This window comes from Telmatherina bonti, assembly GCF_933228915.1.
Source record: "Telmatherina bonti genome assembly, chromosome: 11".
In the NCBI taxonomy this organism is placed as follows: domain Eukaryota; kingdom Metazoa; phylum Chordata; class Actinopteri; order Atheriniformes; family Telmatherinidae; genus Telmatherina; species Telmatherina bonti.
The window spans coordinates 5,081,983-5,100,900 of NC_136629.1; the positions used below are offsets into that span (position 1 = coordinate 5,081,983).

Below are 18,918 nucleotides of genomic sequence, written 5' to 3' on the forward strand. Positions count from 1 at the left end.
CATGGTGATGTGGTGGAACGGGAGATTCTCATCATGATGAGGTGGAATGGGAGATTCTCATTTTGTGATAATCTCATGGTAATGAGGTGGAATGGGAGATTCTCATTTTGTGAGAATCTCATGGTGATGAAGTGGAACAGGAAATTCTCATCATGATGAGGTGGAACGGGAGATTCTCATGGTGATGAGGTGGAGTGGGAGATTCTCATGGTGATGAGGTGAAACGGGAGATTCACATTTTGATGAGGTGGAATGGGAGATTCTCATCATGATGAGGTGAAACGGGAGATTCTCATCATGATGTGGTGGAATAGGAGATTATCATGGTGATGAGGTGGAACGGGAGATTCTCATCATGATAAGGTGGAATGGGAGATTCTCATCGTGATGAGGTGAAACGGGAGATTCTCATCATGAGAGGTGAAACGGGAGATTCTCATCATGATGAGGTGGAACGGGAGATTCTCATGGTGATGAGGTGGAACGGGAGATTCTCATCATGATGTGGTGGAACGGGAGATTCTCATGGTGTTCTGGTGGAACGGGAGATTCTCATGGTGATGTGGTGGAACGGGAGATTCTCATCATGATGTGGTGGAACGGAAGATTCTCATCATGATGTGGTGGAACGGGAGATTCTCATCATGATGTGGTGGAACGGGAGATTCTCATGGTGTTCTGGTGGAACGGGAGATTCTCATGGTGATGTGGTGGAACGGGAGATTCTCATCATGATGTGGTGGAACGGAAGATTCTCATCATGACGAGGTGGAACGGAAGATTCTCATCATGATGTGGTGGAACGGGAGATTCTCATCATGATGTGGTGGAACGGGAGATTCTCATCATGATGAGGTGGAACGGGAGATTCTCATTTTGTGAGAATCTCATGGTGATGAAGTGGAACAGGAAATTCTCATCATGATGAGGTGGAACGGGAGATTCTCATGGTGATGAGGTGGAGTGGGAGATTCTCATGGTGATGAGGTGAAACGGGAGATTCACATTTTGATGAGGTGGAATGGGAGATTCTCATCATGATGAGGTGGAACGGGAGATTCTCATTTTGTGATAATCTCATGGTAATGAGGTGGAATGGGAGATTCTCATTTTGTGAGAATCTCATGGTGATGAAGTGGAACAGGAAATTCTCATCATGATGAGGTGGAACGGGAGATTCTCATGGTGATGAGGTGGAGTGGGAGATTCTCATGGTGATGAGGTGAAGCGGGAGATTCTCATCATGATGAGGTGGAACGGGAGATTCTCATGGTGATGAGGTGGAACGGGAGATTCTCATCATGATGTGGTGGAACGGGAGATTCTCATGGTGTTCTGGTGGAACGGGAGATTCTCATGGTGATGTGGTGGAACGGAAGATTCTCATCATGATGTGGTGGAACGGAAGATTCTCATCATGATGTGGTGGAACGGGAGATTCTCATCATGATGTGGTGGAACGGGAGATTCTCATGGTGTTCTGGTGGAACGGGAGATTCTCATGGTGATGTGGTGGAACGGGAGATTCTCATCATGATGTGGTGGAACGGAAGATTCTCATCATGACGAGGTGGAACGGAAGATTCTCATCATGATGTGGTGGAACGGGAGATTCTCATCATGATGTGGTGGAACGGGAGATTCTCATCATGATGAGGTGGAACGGGAGATTCTCATTTTGTGAGAATCTCATGGTGATGAAGTGGAACAGGAAATTCTCATCATGATGAGGTGGAACGGGAGATTCTCATGGTGATGAGGTGGAGTGGGAGATTCTCATGGTGATGAGGTGAAACGGGAGATTCACATTTTGATGAGGTGGAATGGGAGATTCTCATCATGATGAGGTGGAACGGGAAATTCTCATCATGATGTGGTGGAACAGGAGATTCTCATTATGATGTGGTGGAACGGGAGATTCTCATGGTGATGAGGTGGAACGGGAGATTCTCATTTTGTGAGAATCTCTTTGTGATGAGGTGGAACGGGAGATTCTCATTATAATGTGGTGGAACGTAAGATTCTCATCATGATGTGGTGGAACGGGAGATTCTCATCATGATGTGGTGGAACGGGAGATTCTCATGGTGTTCTGGTGGAACGGGAGATTCTCATGGTGATGTGGTGGAACGGGAGATTCTCATCATGATGAGGTGGAACGGGAGATTCTCATGGTGATGAGGTGTAACGGGAGATTCTCATCATGATGTGGTGGAACGGGAGATTCTCATCGTGATGAGGTGGAACAGGAGATTCTCATGGTGATGAGGTGAAACGGGAAATTCTCATTTTAATGAGGTGCAACGGGAGATTCTCATCATGATGAGGTGGAACAGGAGATTCTCATCATGATGAGGTGGAACGGGAGATTCTTATCATGATGAGGTGGAACGGAAGATTCTCATCATGATGTGGTGGAACAGGAGATTCTCATCATGATGTGGTGGAACGGGAGATTCTCATGGTGATGAGGTGGAACGGGAGATTCTCATGGTGATGAGGTGGAACGGGAAATTCTCATCATGATGAGGTGGAACGGGAGATTCTCATGGTGATGAGGTGGAACGGGAGATTCTCATCATGATGTGGTGGAACGGGAGATTCTCATCATGATGAGGTGGAACAGGAGATTCTCATGGTGATGAGGTGGAACGGGAGATTCTCATCATGATGTGGTGGAACGGGAGATTCTCATCATGATGAGGTGGAACGGGAGATGCTCATCATGATGAGGTGGAACGGGAGATTCTCATGGTGATGAGGTGGAACGGGAGATTCTCATCATGATGTGGTGGAACAGGAGATTCTCATCATGATGAGGTGGAACGGGATATTCTTATCATGATGTGGTGGAACATGAGATTCTCATTATGATGTGGTGGAACGGGAGATTCTCATGGTGATGAGGTGGAACGGGAGATTCTCATTTTGTGAGAATCTCTTTGTGATGAGGTGGAACGGGAGATTCTCATGGTGATGAGGTGGAACGGGAGATTCTCATTATAATGTGGTGGAACGTAAGATTCTCATCATGATGTGGTGGAACGGGAGATTCTCATCATGATGTGGTGGAACGGGAGATTCTCATGGTGTTCTGGTGGAACGGGAGATTCTCATGGTGATGTGGTGGAACGGGAGATTCTCATCATGATGTGGTGGAACGGAAGATTCTCATCATGACGAGGTGGAACGGAAGATTCTCATCATGATGTGGTGGAACGGGAGATTCTCATCATGATGTGGTGGAACGGGAGATTCTCATCATGATGAGGTGGAACGGGAGATTCTCATTTTGTGATAATCTCATGGTAATGAGGTGGAATGGGAGATTCTCATTTTGTGAGAATCTCATGGTGATGAAGTGGAACAGGAAATTCTCATCATGATGAGGTGGAACGGGAGATTCTCATGGTGATGAGGTGGAGTGGGAGATTCTCATGGTGATGAGGTGAAACGGGAGATTCACATTTTGATGAGGTGGAATGGGAGATTCTCATCATGATGAGGTGAAACGGGAGATTCTCATCATGATGTGGTGGAACGGGATATTCTTATCATGATGTGGTGGAACAGGAGATTCTCATTATGATGTGGTGGAACGGGAGATTCTCATGGTGATGAGGTGGAACGGGAGATTCTCATTTTGTGAGAATCTCTTTGTGATGTGGTGGAACGGGAGATTCTCATGGTGTTCTGGTGGAACGGGAGATTCTCATGGTGATGTGGTGGAAAGGGAGATTCTCATCATGATGAGGTGGAATGGGAGATTCTCATTTTGTGATAATCTCATGGTAATGAGGTGGAATGGGAGATTCTCATTTTGTGAGAATCTCATGGTGATGAAGTGGAACAGGAAATTCTCATCATGATGAGGTGGAACGGGAGATTCTCATGGTGATGAGGTGGAGTGGGAGATTCTCATGGTGATGAGGTGAAACGGGAGATTCACATTTTGATGAGGTGGAATGGGAGATTCTCATCATGATGAGGTGAAACGGGAGATTCTCATCATGATGTGGTGGAATGGGAGATTATCATGGTGATGAGGTGGAACGGGAGATTCTCATCATGATAAGGTGGAATGGGAGATTCTCATCGTGATGAGGTGAAACGGGAGATTCTCATCATGAGAGGTGAAACGGGAGATTCTCATCATGATGAGGTGGAACGGGAGATTCTCATGGTGATGAGGTGGAACGGGAGATTCTCATCATGATGTGGTGGAACGGGAGATTCTCATGGTGTTCTGGTGGAACGGGAGATTCTCATGGTGATGTGGTGGAACGGGAGATTCTCATCATGATGTGGTGGAACGGAAGATTCTCATCATGATGTGGTGGAACGGGAGATTCTCATCATGATGTGGTGGAACGGGAGATTCTCATGGTGTTCTGGTGGAACGGGAGATTCTCATGGTGATGTGGTGGAACGGGAGATTCTCATCACGATGTGGTGGAACGGAAGATTCTCATCATGACGAGGTGGAACGGAAGATTCTCATCATGATGTGGTGGAACGGGAGATTCTCATCATGATGTGGTGGAACGGGAGATTCTCATCATGATGAGGTGGAACGGGAGATTCTCATTTTGTGAGAATCTCATGGTGATGAAGTGGAACAGGAAATTCTCATCATGATGAGGTGGAACGGGAGATTCTCATGGTGATGAGGTGGAGTGGGAGATTCTCATGGTGATGAGGTGAAACGGGAGATTCACATTTTGATGAGGTGGAATGGGAGATTCTCATCATGATGAGGTGGAACGGGAGATTCTCATTTTGTGATAATCTCATGGTAATGAGGTGGAATGGGAGATTCTCATTTTGTGAGAATCTCATGGTGATGAAGTGGAACAGGAAATTCTCATCATGATGAGGTGGAACGGGAGATTCTCATGGTGATGAGGTGGAGTGGGAGATTCTCATGGTGATGAGGTGAAACGGGAGATTCTCATCATGATGAGGTGGAACGGGAGATTCTCATGGTGATGAGGTGGAACGGGAGATTCTCATCATGATGTGGTGGAACGGGAGATTCTCATGGTGTTCTGGTGGAACGGGAGATTCTCATGGTGATGTGGTGGAACGGAAGATTCTCATCATGATGTGGTGGAACGGAAGATTCTCATCATGATGTGGTGGAACGGGAGATTCTCATCATGATGTGGTGGAACGGGAGATTCTCATGGTGTTCTGGTGGAACGGGAGATTCTCATGGTGATGTGGTGGAACGGGAGATTCTCATCATGATGTGGTGGAACAGAAGATTCTCATCATGACGAGGTGGAACGGAAGATTCTCATCATGATGTGGTGGAACGGGAGATTCTCATCATGATGTGGTGGAACGGGAGATTCTCATCATGATGAGGTGGAACGGGAGATTCTCATTTTGTGAGAATCTCATGGTGATGAAGTGGAACAGGAAATTCTCATCATGATGAGGTGGAACGGGAGATTCTCATGGTGATGAGGTGGAGTGGGAGATTCTCATGGTGATGAGGTGAAACGGGAGATTCACATTTTGATGAGGTGGAATGGGAGATTCTCATCATGATGAGGTGGAACGGGAAATTCTCATCATGATGTGGTGGAACAGGAGATTCTCATTATGATGTGGTGGAACGGGAGATTCTCATGGTGATGAGGTGGAACGGGAGATTCTCATTTTGTGAGAATCTCTTTGTGATGAGGTGGAACGGGAGATTCTCATTATAATGTGGTGGAACGTAAGATTCTCATCATGATGTGGTGGAACGGGAGATTCTCATCATGATGTGGTGGAACGGGAGATTCTCATGGTGTTCTGGTGGAACGGGAGATTCTCATGGTGATGTGGTGGAACGGGAGATTCTCATCATGATGTGGTGGAACGGAAGATTCTCATCATGACGAGGTGGAACGGAAGATTCTCATCATGATGTTGTGGAACGGGAGATTCTCATCATGATGTGGTGGAACGGGAGATTCTCATCATGATGAGGTGGAGTGGGAGATTCTCATTTTGTGATAATCTCATGGTGATGAGGTGGAACGGGAGATTCTCATCATGATGTGGTGGAACGGGAGATTCTCATGGTGTTCTGGTGGAACGGGAGATTCTCATGGTGATGTGGTGGAACGGGAGATTCTCATCATGATGTGGTGGAACGGAAGATTCTCATCATGATGTGGTGGAACGGGAGATTCTCATCATGATGTGGTGGAACGGGAGATTCTCATGGTGATGAGGTGGAGTGGGAGATTCTCATGGTGATGAGGTGAAACGGGAGATTCACATTTTGATGAGGTGGAATGGGAGATTCTCATCATGATGAGGTGAAACGGGAGATTCTCATCATGATGTGGTGGAATGGGAGATTCTCATGGTGATGAGGTGGAACGGGAGATTCTCATCATGATAAGGTGGAATGGGAGATTCTCATCGTGATGAGGTGAAACGGGAGATTCTCATCATGATGAGGTGAAACGGGAGATTCTCATCATGATGAGGTGAAACGGGAGATTCTCATCATGATGAGGTGGAACGGGAGATTCTCATCATGATGAGGTGGAACAGGAGATTCTCATGGTGATGAGGTGGAACGGGAGATTCTCATGGTGATGAGGTGGAACGGGAGATTCTCATCATGATGTGGTGGAACGGGAGATTCTCATCATGATGAGGTGGAACAGGAGATTCTCATTATGATGAGGTGGTACAGGAGATTCTCATCATGATGAGGTGGAACAGGAGATTCTCATCATTATGTGGTGGAACGGGAGATTCTCATCATGATGAGGTGGAACAGGAGATTGTCATCATGATGAGGTGAAACGGGATATTCTCATCATGATGAGGTGGAACAGGAGATTCTCATCATTATGTGGTGGAACGGGAGATTCTCATCATGATGAGGTGGAACAGGAGATTCTCATCATTATGTGGTGAAATGGGAGATTCTCATCATGATGAGGTGGAACAGGAGATTCTCATCATTATGTGGTGGAACGGGAGATTCTCATCATGATGAGGTGGAACGGGAGATTCTCATCATGATGAGGTGGAACGGGAGATTCTCATTATGATGAGGTGGTACAGGAGATTCTCATCATGATGAGGTGGAACAGGAGATTCTCATCATGATGAGGTGGAACGGGAGATTCTCATCATGATGAGGTGAAACGGGAGATTCTCATCATGATGAGGTGGAACGGGAGATTCTCATCATGATGAGGTGAAACGGGAGATTCTCATCATGATGAGGTGAAACGGGAGATTCTCATTTTGATGAGGTGCAACGGAAGATTCTCATTTTGATGAGGTGCAACGGGAGATTCTCATCATGATAAGGTGGAATGGGAGATTCTCATCATGATGTGGTGGAACGGGAGATTCTCATCATGATAAGGTGGAATGGGAGATTCTCATCATGATGTGGTGGAACGGGAGATTCTCATCATGATGAGGTGAAACGGGAGATTCTCATCATGATGTGGTGGAATGGGAGATTCTCATGGTGATGAGGTGGAACGGGAGATTCTCATCATGATAAGGTGGAATGGGAGATTCTCATCGTGATGAGGTGAAACGGGAGATTCTCATCATGATGAGGTGAAACGGGAGATTCTCATCATGATGAGGTGAAACGGGAGATTCTCATCATGATGAGGTGGAACGGGAGATTCTCATGGTGATGAGGTGGAACGGGAGATTCTCATCATGATGTGGTGGAACGGGAGATTCTCATCATGATGAGGTGGAACGGGAGATTCTCATTATGATGAGGTGGTACAGGAGATTCTCATCATGATGAGGTGGAACAGGAGATTCTCATCATTATGTGGTGGAACGGGAGATTCTCATCATGATGAGGTGGAACAGGAGATTGTCATCATGATGAGGTGAAACGGGAGATTCTCATCATGATGAGGTGGAACAGGAGATTCTCATCATTATGTGGTGGAACGGGAGATTCTCATCATGATGAGGTGGAACAGGAGATTCTCATCATTATGTGGTGAAATGGGAGATTCTCATCATGATGAGGTGGAACAGGAGATTCTCATCATTATGTGGTGGAACGGGAGATTCTCATCATGATGAGGTGGAACGGGAGATTCTCATCATGATGAGGTGGAACAGGAGATTCTCATTATGATGAGGTGGTACAGGAGATTCTCATCATGATGAGGTGGAACAGGAGATTCTCATCATGATGAGGTGGAACGGGAGATTCTCATCATGATGAGGTGAAACGGGAGATTCTCATCATGATGAGGTGGAACGGGAGATTCTCATCATGATGAGGTGGAACGGGAGATTCTCATGGTGATGAGGTGGAACGGGAGATTCTCATCATGATGTGGTGGAACGGGAGATTCTCATGGTGTTCTGGTGGAACGGGAGATTCTCATGGTGATGTGGTGGAACGGGAGATTCTCATCATGATGTGGTGGAACGGAAGATTCTCATCATGATGTGGTGGAACGGGAGATTCTCATCATGATGTGGTGGAACGGGAGATTCTCATGGTGTTCTGGTGGAACGGGAGATTCTCATGGTGATGTGGTGGAACGGGAGATTCTCATCATGATGTGGTGGAACGGAAGATTCTCATCATGACGAGGTGGAACGGAAGATTCTCATCATGATGTGGTGGAACGGGAGATTCTCATCATGATGTGGTGGAACGGGAGATTCTCATCATGATGAGGTGGAACGGGAGATTCTCATTTTGTGAGAATCTCATGGTGATGAAGTGGAACAGGAAATTCTCATCATGATGAGGTGGAACGGGAGATTCTCATGGTGATGAGGTGGAGTGGGAGATTCTCATGGTGATGAGGTGAAACGGGAGATTCACATTTTGATGAGGTGGAATGGGAGATTCTCATCATGATGAGGTGGAACGGGAGATTCTCATGGTGATGTGGTGGAACGGGAGATTCTCATCATGATGTGGTGGAACGGAAGATTCTCATCATGATGTGGTGGAACGGGAGATTCTCATCATGATGTGGTGGAACGGGAGATTCTCATGGTGATGAGGTGGAGTGGGAGATTCTCATGGTGATGAGGTGAAACGGGAGATTCACATTTTGATGAGGTGGAATGGGAGATTCTCATCATGATGAGGTGAAACGGGAGATTCTCATCATGATGTGGTGGAATGGGAGATTCTCATGGTGATGAGGTGGAACGGGAGATTCTCATCATGATAAGGTGGAATGGGAGATTCTCATCGTGATGAGGTGAAACGGGAGATTCTCATCATGATGAGGTGAAACGGGAGATTCTCATCATGATGAGGTGAAACGGGAGATTCTCATCATGATGAGGTGGAACGGGAGATTCTCATGGTGATGAGGTGGAACGGGAGATTCTCATCATGATGTGGTGGAACGGGAGATTCTCATCATGATGAGGTGGAACAGGAGATTCTCATTATGATGAGGTGGTACAGGAGATTCTCATCATGATGAGGTGGAACAGGAGATTCTCATCATTATGTGGTGGAACGGGAGATTCTCATCATGATGAGGTGGAACAGGAGATTGTCATCATGATGAGGTGAAACGGGAGATTCTCATCATGATGAGGTGGAACAGGAGATTCTCATCATTATGTGGTGGAACGGGAGATTCTCATCATGATGAGGTGGAACAGGAGATTCTCATCATTATGTGGTGAAATGGGAGATTCTCATCATGATGAGGTGGAACAGGAGATTCTCATCATTATGTGGTGGAACGGGAGATTCTCATCATGATGAGGTGGAACGGGAGATTCTCATCATGATGAGGTGGAACAGGAGATTCTCATTATGATGAGGTGGTACAGGAGATTCTCATCATGATGAGGTGGAACAGGAGATTCTCATCATGATGAGGTGGAACGGGAGATTCTCATCATGATGAGGTGAAACGGGAGATTCTCATCATGATGAGGTGGAACGGGAGATTCTCATCATGATGAGGTGGAACGGGAGATTCTCATGGTGATGAGGTGGAACGGGAGATTCTCATCATGATGTGGTGGAACGGGAGATTCTCATGGTGTTCTGGTGGAACGGGAGATTCTCATGGTGATGTGGTGGAACGGGAGATTCTCATCATGATGTGGTGGAACGGAAGATTCTCATCATGATGTGGTGGAACGGGAGATTCTCATCATGATGTGGTGGAACGGGAGATTCTCATGGTGTTCTGGTGGAACGGGAGATTCTCATGGTGATGTGGTGGAACGGGAGATTCTCATCATGATGTGGTGGAACGGAAGATTCTCATCATGATGTGGTGGAACGGGAGATTCTCATCATGATGAGGTGGAACGGGAGATTCTCATTTTGTGAGAATCTCATGGTGATGAAGTGGAACAGGAAATTCTCATCATGATGAGGTGGAACGGGAGATTCTCATGGTGATGAGGTGGAGTGGGAGATTCTCATGGTGATGAGGTGAAACGGGAGATTCACATTTTGATGAGGTGGAATGGGAGATTCTCATCATGATGAGGTGGAACGGGAGATTCTCATCATGATGAGGTGGAACAGGAGATTCTCATTATGATGAGGTGAAACGGCAGATTCTCATGGTGATGAGGTGGAACGGGAGATTCTCATCATGATGTGGTGGAACGGGAGATTCTCATCATGATGAGGTGGAACAGGAGATTCTCATTATGATGAGGTGGTACAGGAGATTCTCATCATGATGAGGTGGAACAGGAGATTCTCATCATTATGTGGTGGAACGGGAGATTCTCATCATGATGAGGTGGAACAGGAGATTGTCATCATGATGAGGTGAAACGGGAGATTCTCATCATGATGAGGTGGAACAGGAGATTCTCATCATTATGTGGTGGAACGGGAGATTCTCATCATGATGAGGTGGAACAGGAGATTCTCATCATTATGTGGTGAAATGGGAGATTCTCATCATGATGAGGTGGAACAGGAGATTCTCATCATTATGTGGTGGAACGGGAGATTCTCATCATGATGAGGTGGAACGGGAGATTCTCATCATGATGAGGTGGAACAGGAGATTCTCATTATGATGAGGTGGTACAGGAGATTCTCATCATGATGAGGTGGAACAGGAGATTCTCATCATGATGAGGTGGAACGGGAGATTCTCATCATGATGAGGTGAAACGGGAGATTCTCATCATGATGAGGTGGAACGGGAGATTCTCATCATGATGAGGTGGAACGGGAGATTCTCATGGTGATGAGGTGGAACGGGAGATTCTCATCATGATGTGGTGGAACGGGAGATTCTCATGGTGTTCTGGTGGAACGGGAGATTCTCATGGTGTTCTGGTGGAACAGGAGATTCTCATCATGATGTGGTGGAACGGAAGATTCTCATCATGATGTGGTGGAACGGGAGATTCTCATCATGATGTGGTGGAACGGGAGATTCTCATGGTGTTCTGGTGGAACGGGAGATTCTCATGGTGATGTGGTGGAACGGGAGATTCTCATCATGATGTGGTGGAACGGAAGATTCTCATCATGACGAGGTGGAACGGAAGATTCTCATCATGATGTGGTGGAACGGGAGATTCTCATCATGATGTGGTGGAACGGGAGATTCTCATCATGATGAGGTGGAACGGGAGATTCTCATTTTGTGAGAATCTCATGGTGATGAAGTGGAACAGGAAATTCTCATCATGATGAGGTGGAACGGGAGATTCTCATGGTGATGAGGTGGAGTGGGAGATTCTCATGGTGATGAGGTGAAACGGGAGATTCACATTTTGATGAGGTGGAATGGGAGATTCTCATCATGATGAGGTGGAACGGGAGATTCTCATCATGATGTGGTGGAACAGGAGATTCTCATTATGATGTGGTGGAACGGGAGATTCTCATGGTGATGAGGTGGAACGGGAGATTCTCATTTTGTGAGAATCTCTTTGTGATGAGGTGGAACGGGAGATTCTCATGGTGATGAGGTGGAACGGGAGATTCTCATTATAATGTGGTGGAACGTAAGATTCTCATCATGATGTGGTGGAACGGGAGATTCTCATCATGATGTGGTGGAACGGGAGATTCTCATGGTGTTCTGGTGGAACGGGATATTCTCATGGTGATGTGGTGGAACAGGAGATTCTCATCATGATGTGGTGGAACGGAAGATTCTCATCATGACGAGGTGGAACGGAAGATTCTCATCATGATGTGGTGGAACGGGAGATTCTCATCATGATGTGGTGGAACGGGAGATTCTCATCATGATGAGGTGGAACGGGAGATTCTCATTTTGTGATAATCTCATGGTGATGAGGTGGAACGGGAGATTATCATCATGATGTGGTGGAGTGGGAGATTCTCATGGTGTTCTGGTGGAACGGGAGATTCTCATGGTGATGTGGTGGAACGGGAGATTCTCATCATGATGTGGTGGAACGGAAGATTCTCATCATGATGTGGTGGAACGGGAGATTCTCATCATGATGTGGTGGAACGGGAGATTCTCATGGTGATGAGGTGGAGTGGGAGATTCTCATGGTGATGAGGTGAAACGGGAGATTCACATTTTGATGAGGTGGAATGGGAGATTCTCATCATGATGAGGTGAAACGGGAGATTCTCATCATGATGTGGTGGAATGGGAGATTCTCATGGTGATGAGGTGGAACGGGAGATTCTCATCATGATAAGGTGGAATGGGAGATTCTCATCGTGATGAGGTGAAACGGGAGATTCTCATCATGATGAGGTGAAACGGGAGATTCTCATCATGATGAGGTGGAACGGGAGATTCTCATGGTGATGAGGTGGAACGGGAGATTCTCATCATGATGTGGTGGAACGGGAGATTCTCATCATGATGAGGTGGAACAGGAGATTCTCATTATGATGAGGTGGTACAGGAGATTCTCATCATGATGAGGTGGAACAGGAGATTCTCATCATTATGTGGTGGAACGGGAGATTCTCATCATGATGAGGTGGAACAGGAGATTGTCATCATGATGAGGTGAAACGGGAGATTCTCATCATGATGAGGTGGAACAGGAGATTCTCATCATTATGTGGTGGAACGGGAGATTCTCATCATGATGAGGTGGAACAGGAGATTCTCATCATTATGTGGTGAAATGGGAGATTCTCATCATGATGAGGTGGAACAGGAGATTCTCATCATTATGTGGTGGAACGGGAGATTCTCATCATGATGAGGTGGAACGGGAGATTCTCATCATGATGAGGTGGAACAGGAGATTCTCATTATGATGAGGTGGTACAGGAGATTCTCATCATGATGAGGTGGAACAGGAGATTCTCATCATGATGAGGTGGAACGGGAGATTCTCATCATGATGAGGTGAAACGGGAGATTCTCATCATGATGAGGTGGAACGGGAGATTCTCATCATGATGAGGTGAAACGGGAGATTCTCATCATGATGAGGTGAAACGGGAGATTCTCATTTTGATGAGGTGCAACGGAAGATTCTCATTTTGATGAGGTGCAACGGGAGATTCTCATCATGATAAGGTGGAATGGGAGATTCTCATCATGATGTGGTGGAACGGGAGATTCTCATCATGATAAGGTGGAATGGGAGATTCTCATCATGATGTGGTGGAACGGGAGATTCTCATCATGATGAGGTGAAACGGGAGATTCTCATCATGATTTGGTGGAATGGGAGATTCTCATCATGATAAGGTGGAATGGGAGATTCTCATGGTGATGAGGTGGAACGGGAGATTCTCATCATGATAAGGTGGAATGGGAGATTCTCATCGTGATGAGGTGAAACGGGAGATTCTCATCATGATGAGGTGAAACGGGAGATTCTCATCATGATGAGGTGAAACGGGAGATTCTCATCATGATGAGGTGGAACGGGAGATTCTCATGGTGATGAGGTGGAACGGGAGATTCTCATCATGATGTGGTGGAACGGGAGATTCTCATCATGATGAGGTGGAACAGGAGATTCTCATTATGATGAGGTGGTACAGGAGATTCTCATCATGATGAGGTGGAACAGGAGATTCTCATCATTATGTGGTGGAACGGGAGATTCTCATCATGATGAGGTGGAACAGGAGATTGTCATCATGATGAGGTGAAACGGGAGATTCTCATCATGATGAGGTGGAACAGGAGATTCTCATCATTATGTGGTGGAACGGGAGATTCTCATCATGATGAGGTGGAACAGGAGATTCTCATCATTATGTGGTGAAATGGGAGATTCTCATCATGATGAGGTGGAACAGGAGATTCTCATCATTATGTGGTGGAACGGGAGATTCTCATCATGATGAGGTGGAACGGGAGATTCTCATCATGATGAGGTGGAACAGGAGATTCTCATTATGATGAGGTGGTACAGGAGATTCTCATCATGATGAGGTGGAACAGGAGATTCTCATCATGATGAGGTGGAACGGGAGATTCTCATCATGATGAGGTGAAACGGGAGATTCTCATCATGATGAGGTGGAACGGGAGATTCTCATCATGATGAGGTGAAACGGGAGATTCTCATCATGATGAGGTGAAACGGGAGATTCTCATTTTGATGAGGTGCAACGGAAGATTCTCATTTTGATGAGGTGCAACGGGAGATTCTCATCATGATAAGGTGGAATGGGAGATTCTCATCATGATGTGGTGGAACGGGAGATTCTCATCATGATGAGGTGGAATGGGAGATTCTCATCATGATGTGGTGGAACGGGAGATTCTCATCATGATGTGGTGGAACGGGAGATTCTCACGTGATGAGGTGCAACGGGAGATTCTCATCATGATAAGGTGGAATGGGAGATTCTCATCATGATGTGGTGGAACGGGAGATTCTCATCATGATGAGGTGGAATGGGAGATTCTCATCATGATGTGGTGGAACGGGAGATTCTCATCATGATGAGGTGGAATGGGAGATTCTCATCATGATGTGGTGGAACGGGAGATTCTCATCATGATGTGGTGGAACGGGAGATTCTCATCATGATGAGGTGGAACGGGAGATTCTCATGGTGATGAGGTGGAGCGGGAGATTCTCATCATGATGAGGTGGAACGGGAGATTCTCATCATGATGAGGTGAAACGGGAGATTCTCATCATGATGAGGTGGAACGGGAGATTCTCATCATGATGAGGTGGAATGGGAGATTCTCATCATGATGAGGTGGAACGGGAGATTCTCATCATGATGAGGTGAAACGGGAGATTCTCATCATGATGAGGTGGAACGGGAGATTCTCATCATGGATATACAGCAACTATATGATGCTTTATGTCAATGTGGAGCAAAATTTCTGTGGAATGTCTCTGGTATTCTATTCTATTCTATTCTATTCTATTCTATTCTATTCTATTCTATTCTATTCTACAGTCATGTTGCAGACACTTTTATCCAAAGCGACTTACATCTGAGTGAGAACAACACAAGCACGAAATCAAACAGTAGAGGATATCGTGGGAAGATGCTGGTGGACTGTCCAGTTGGACGCAGGTCCTTTCATGAAGTGCTACAGACTCTTTTTTTTTTGTTTTTGTTGTTTACTCCCTTCCCTCCCCGTAATATCGCCTATAATCTTGTTCAGTCTACTAAGAATTGAAAGGCGGTTCGGAAGGGAACTCGAAGGTGACCCAGAATAAGAGGACAACCTAGTACTTGAAGAATGTCCTGAGCTCTGGAACTTTCTGCCAACAGATTCAGACAGTCTTGCCATCTTCAAATCCAGACTGGAAATTGTTCAAAACAGCTTTGTCATTGTAGGTCTAGACTGTATATTTACCTGCCAGTCAACCAGTCTGCCATGTTGTCTTAATGTGTTTTGTGTCTCATGTTTATTCTCTATTACTTTACTTTCTGAAGTGTTCTTCAGGGTCTTGAAAGGCACTTTTAAATAAAATGTATTTTTATTATAAGAAAAACATGCAATGTGTGACTGAGCGTATAATTTGTAATGACGGGGGCGGAGACATTTTTCTTTTTATTCAGGTGGATGAATAGAAAAGATAAACAAACTCTGTTTGTAAGAACATTCCTTCCAGCGTTTCATATTTACATTCCAGGCATGGTGTGGTACAAACCAGTTTACCTTTTCCGATCATTACAATCAGTAATGTCATAACCAGTGGACAAAGGTCACAGCGTGGACGGGTGGGACAATGAGCACGTGGAAGGATCTTCACGCTGCCTTCAGCAAGATAAACCTGACGCGCAAGTTCAGACACTGAAGGGTTGTACTGGTTTCTGCATACTGCATACAACATGCAAAATACTTCACACCAAATACTACATCCTAGACATTGTACGCTACATACTACACGCTAAATACTGAACGCTAAATGCTGCACACAAAATACTACCTGCTACACGTTGTACGCTACATACTACATGCTAAATAGTACACACAACATACTACACGCTACACATTAGATGCCACATACTAGATGCTGTGCTACACACTAAATACTATGCTCTAGATTTAACAAGATAAATACTCTGCCCTAAATACTGAACACTAAATACTGAACACTAAATACTGAACACTAAATACTGAACATTCTGCACTGGACACCAACTTGGCCGGTTGCACAACTAACACTGTGTGCTGCTGGCTAAATGCTAAATGCTATGTGATTAATGCTAAATGCTAAATGCTATGTGATTAATGCTAAATGCTAAATGTTATGTGATGAACGCTAAATGCTATGTGATGGATGCTAAATGCTATGTGATGGATGCTAAATGCTATGTGATGAATGCTAAATAGTACATGCTACATTAAGGATGCTGAACGCTAGCACAGAAAGCTACACGCTTTTCCCACAAGGCTCAGGAGACATTCACGCTGCTTTCCGATCAGTCTGAGACTTCTCGAGGAGTCCATCGAGATGCAACAAAATGTACAAAGATAAATCAACAATTAGCAACTTTTGCTTCAAGTAAATATTTCTGCTAATTATTTGGAGACTGAAATTCTATACTAATGTTATAAAACCTGCAGGATGAGACAAGCACATCCCCCATGATGAGTTCACTGAGCTGTTGGTCAGAACTGAAACTTTCCTCTTTTATATCTGGACTCAGGAAAGAACAGCAGAAAACCTCCAGGAGGATCCTGTAAAGTGCTGGTTCCCAGTGGACGGGTCAAAGGTCACAGCATCAGTTGATCTTTAACAACTATTTTAAAGATGAAATAATTCAATCTGCCAGCCTGGTTACTCACCGCATTTGGGATAAGCCACAAGCATGACGTCGTCCTCTCTGGCTTTCATGCCGTCTAGAGCCTTTAGATGCTCCTCAGGACACATGAGGCTTGGGTACAACACCCCGTTAAATCTGTACAGCTTCTCCTCATCACTCATTTCCTTTGCCGTCTGCATCCTGGACTGCATCTTGGTGAGGAGGGGGTTGCTGCTCATCCTGCTGAAGAAGAGACGTGTAAAAGTTTCACTTTCCTGTTTGACTAAACGTCCATCTGCTGCTGAAAGCCAGAGAAAGCAGCCGGACGAACAGAGGAAAGGGTGTGTTCAGTAGTAACAGGAGGGGGAGGAGGAAGAGGAGGCGCCAGACACCTCCTCCCCATGCACATGCAGGAAAATGTGTGTTTGGGTTCATGGAGCTGTGACTGATGGAGGATGGCTGTAAAATGTTCACCAGATGGAGGAACACTCAGAAACAGACCGGCATCAGTTTCTTCCTTGGTGGAACGGGACCCAGGAACTCCAGCTGGACGCTGCGTGTCTTTACTGACGGAACTCAGTCTCAGTTTCCTGAAAATAAAACCTCTTCCTGTCCTACATGTCTCTGTCCACCATCCTCCACCCTGTTCAGTTTTAGACTAGAAGTTTGTTTTAAGTCCTTCATGTAGCATTTGTAGTGAGAGAAAAAAACTTCCATCTCAGCAGGACCAACCTCCAACCGAACCAGGAGCAGAGGACCACCACCAGTCTCAGGTTTCTAAGGGTGAGGGACAGAAAATACTTAACCTGAAGCCCCAACTGCTGGGTCTAACCTAGGTTAAGGTTTTACCTGTGAACAAAGTGGTGTCAACAGTTCATCTGCTGCTTCAGACCAGGTCCTGGACCAGTCCCTGGTCTGTGGGACCATCTGCTGCTTCAGACCAGGTCCTGGACCAGTCCCTGGTCTGTGGGACCATCTGCTGCTTCAGACCAGGTCCTGGACCAGTCCCTGGTCTGTGGGACCATCTGCTGCTTCAGACCAGGTCCTGGACCAGTCCCTGGTCTGTGGGACCATCTGCTGCTTCAGACCAGGTCCTGGACCAGTTCCTGGTCTGTGGGACCATCTGCTGCTTCAGACCAGGTCCTGGACCAGTCCCTGGTCTGTGGGACCATCTGCTGCTTCAGACCAGGTCCTGGACCAGTCCCTGGTCTGTGGGACCATCTGCTGCTTCAGACCAGGTCCTGGACCAGTTCCTGGTCTGTGGGACCATCTGCTGCTTCAGACCAGGTTCTGGACCAGTCCCTGGTCTGTGGGACCATCTGCTGCTTCAGACCAGGTTCTGGACCAGTCCCTGGTCTGTGGGACCATCTGCTGCTTCAGACCAGGTTCTGGACCAGTCCCTGGTCTGTGGGACCATCTGCTGCTTCAGACCAGGTCCTGGACCAGTCCCTGGTCTGTGGGACCATCTGCTGCTTCAGACCAGGTTCTGGACCAGTCCCTGGTCTGTGGGACCATCTGCTGCTTCAGACCAGGTTCTGGACCAGTCCCTGGTCTGTGGGACCATCTGCTGCTTCAGACCAGGTTCTGGACCAGTCCCTGGTCTGTGGGACCATCTGCTGCTTCAGACCAGGTCCTGGACCAGTCCCTGGTCTGTGGGACCATCTGCTGCTTCAGACCAGGTCCTGGACCAGTTCCTGGTCTGTGGGACCATCTGCTGCTTCAGACCAGGTTCTGGACCAGTCCCTGGTCTGTGG

At 46.3% G+C, this 18,918-nt stretch overlaps 1 protein-coding gene across 1 annotated transcript in view; it reads right to left on the reverse strand.

Moving 5' to 3' along the window:
* The window catches only part of sult6b1 (sulfotransferase family, cytosolic, 6b, member 1), a gene marked incomplete at its 5' end in the record, with an annotated part of 59,688 nt that extends 42,285 nt beyond the window's left edge, over positions 1-17,403 (reverse strand). Inside the window, one exon of the mRNA XM_079249142.1 lies at positions 17,208-17,403. Within this exon, the coding sequence (XP_079105268.1) occupies positions 17,208-17,403 (196 nt within the window). The remainder of the gene's footprint in view (positions 1-17,207) is intronic.
* Between the last annotated feature and the right edge of the window lie 1,515 nt (positions 17,404-18,918).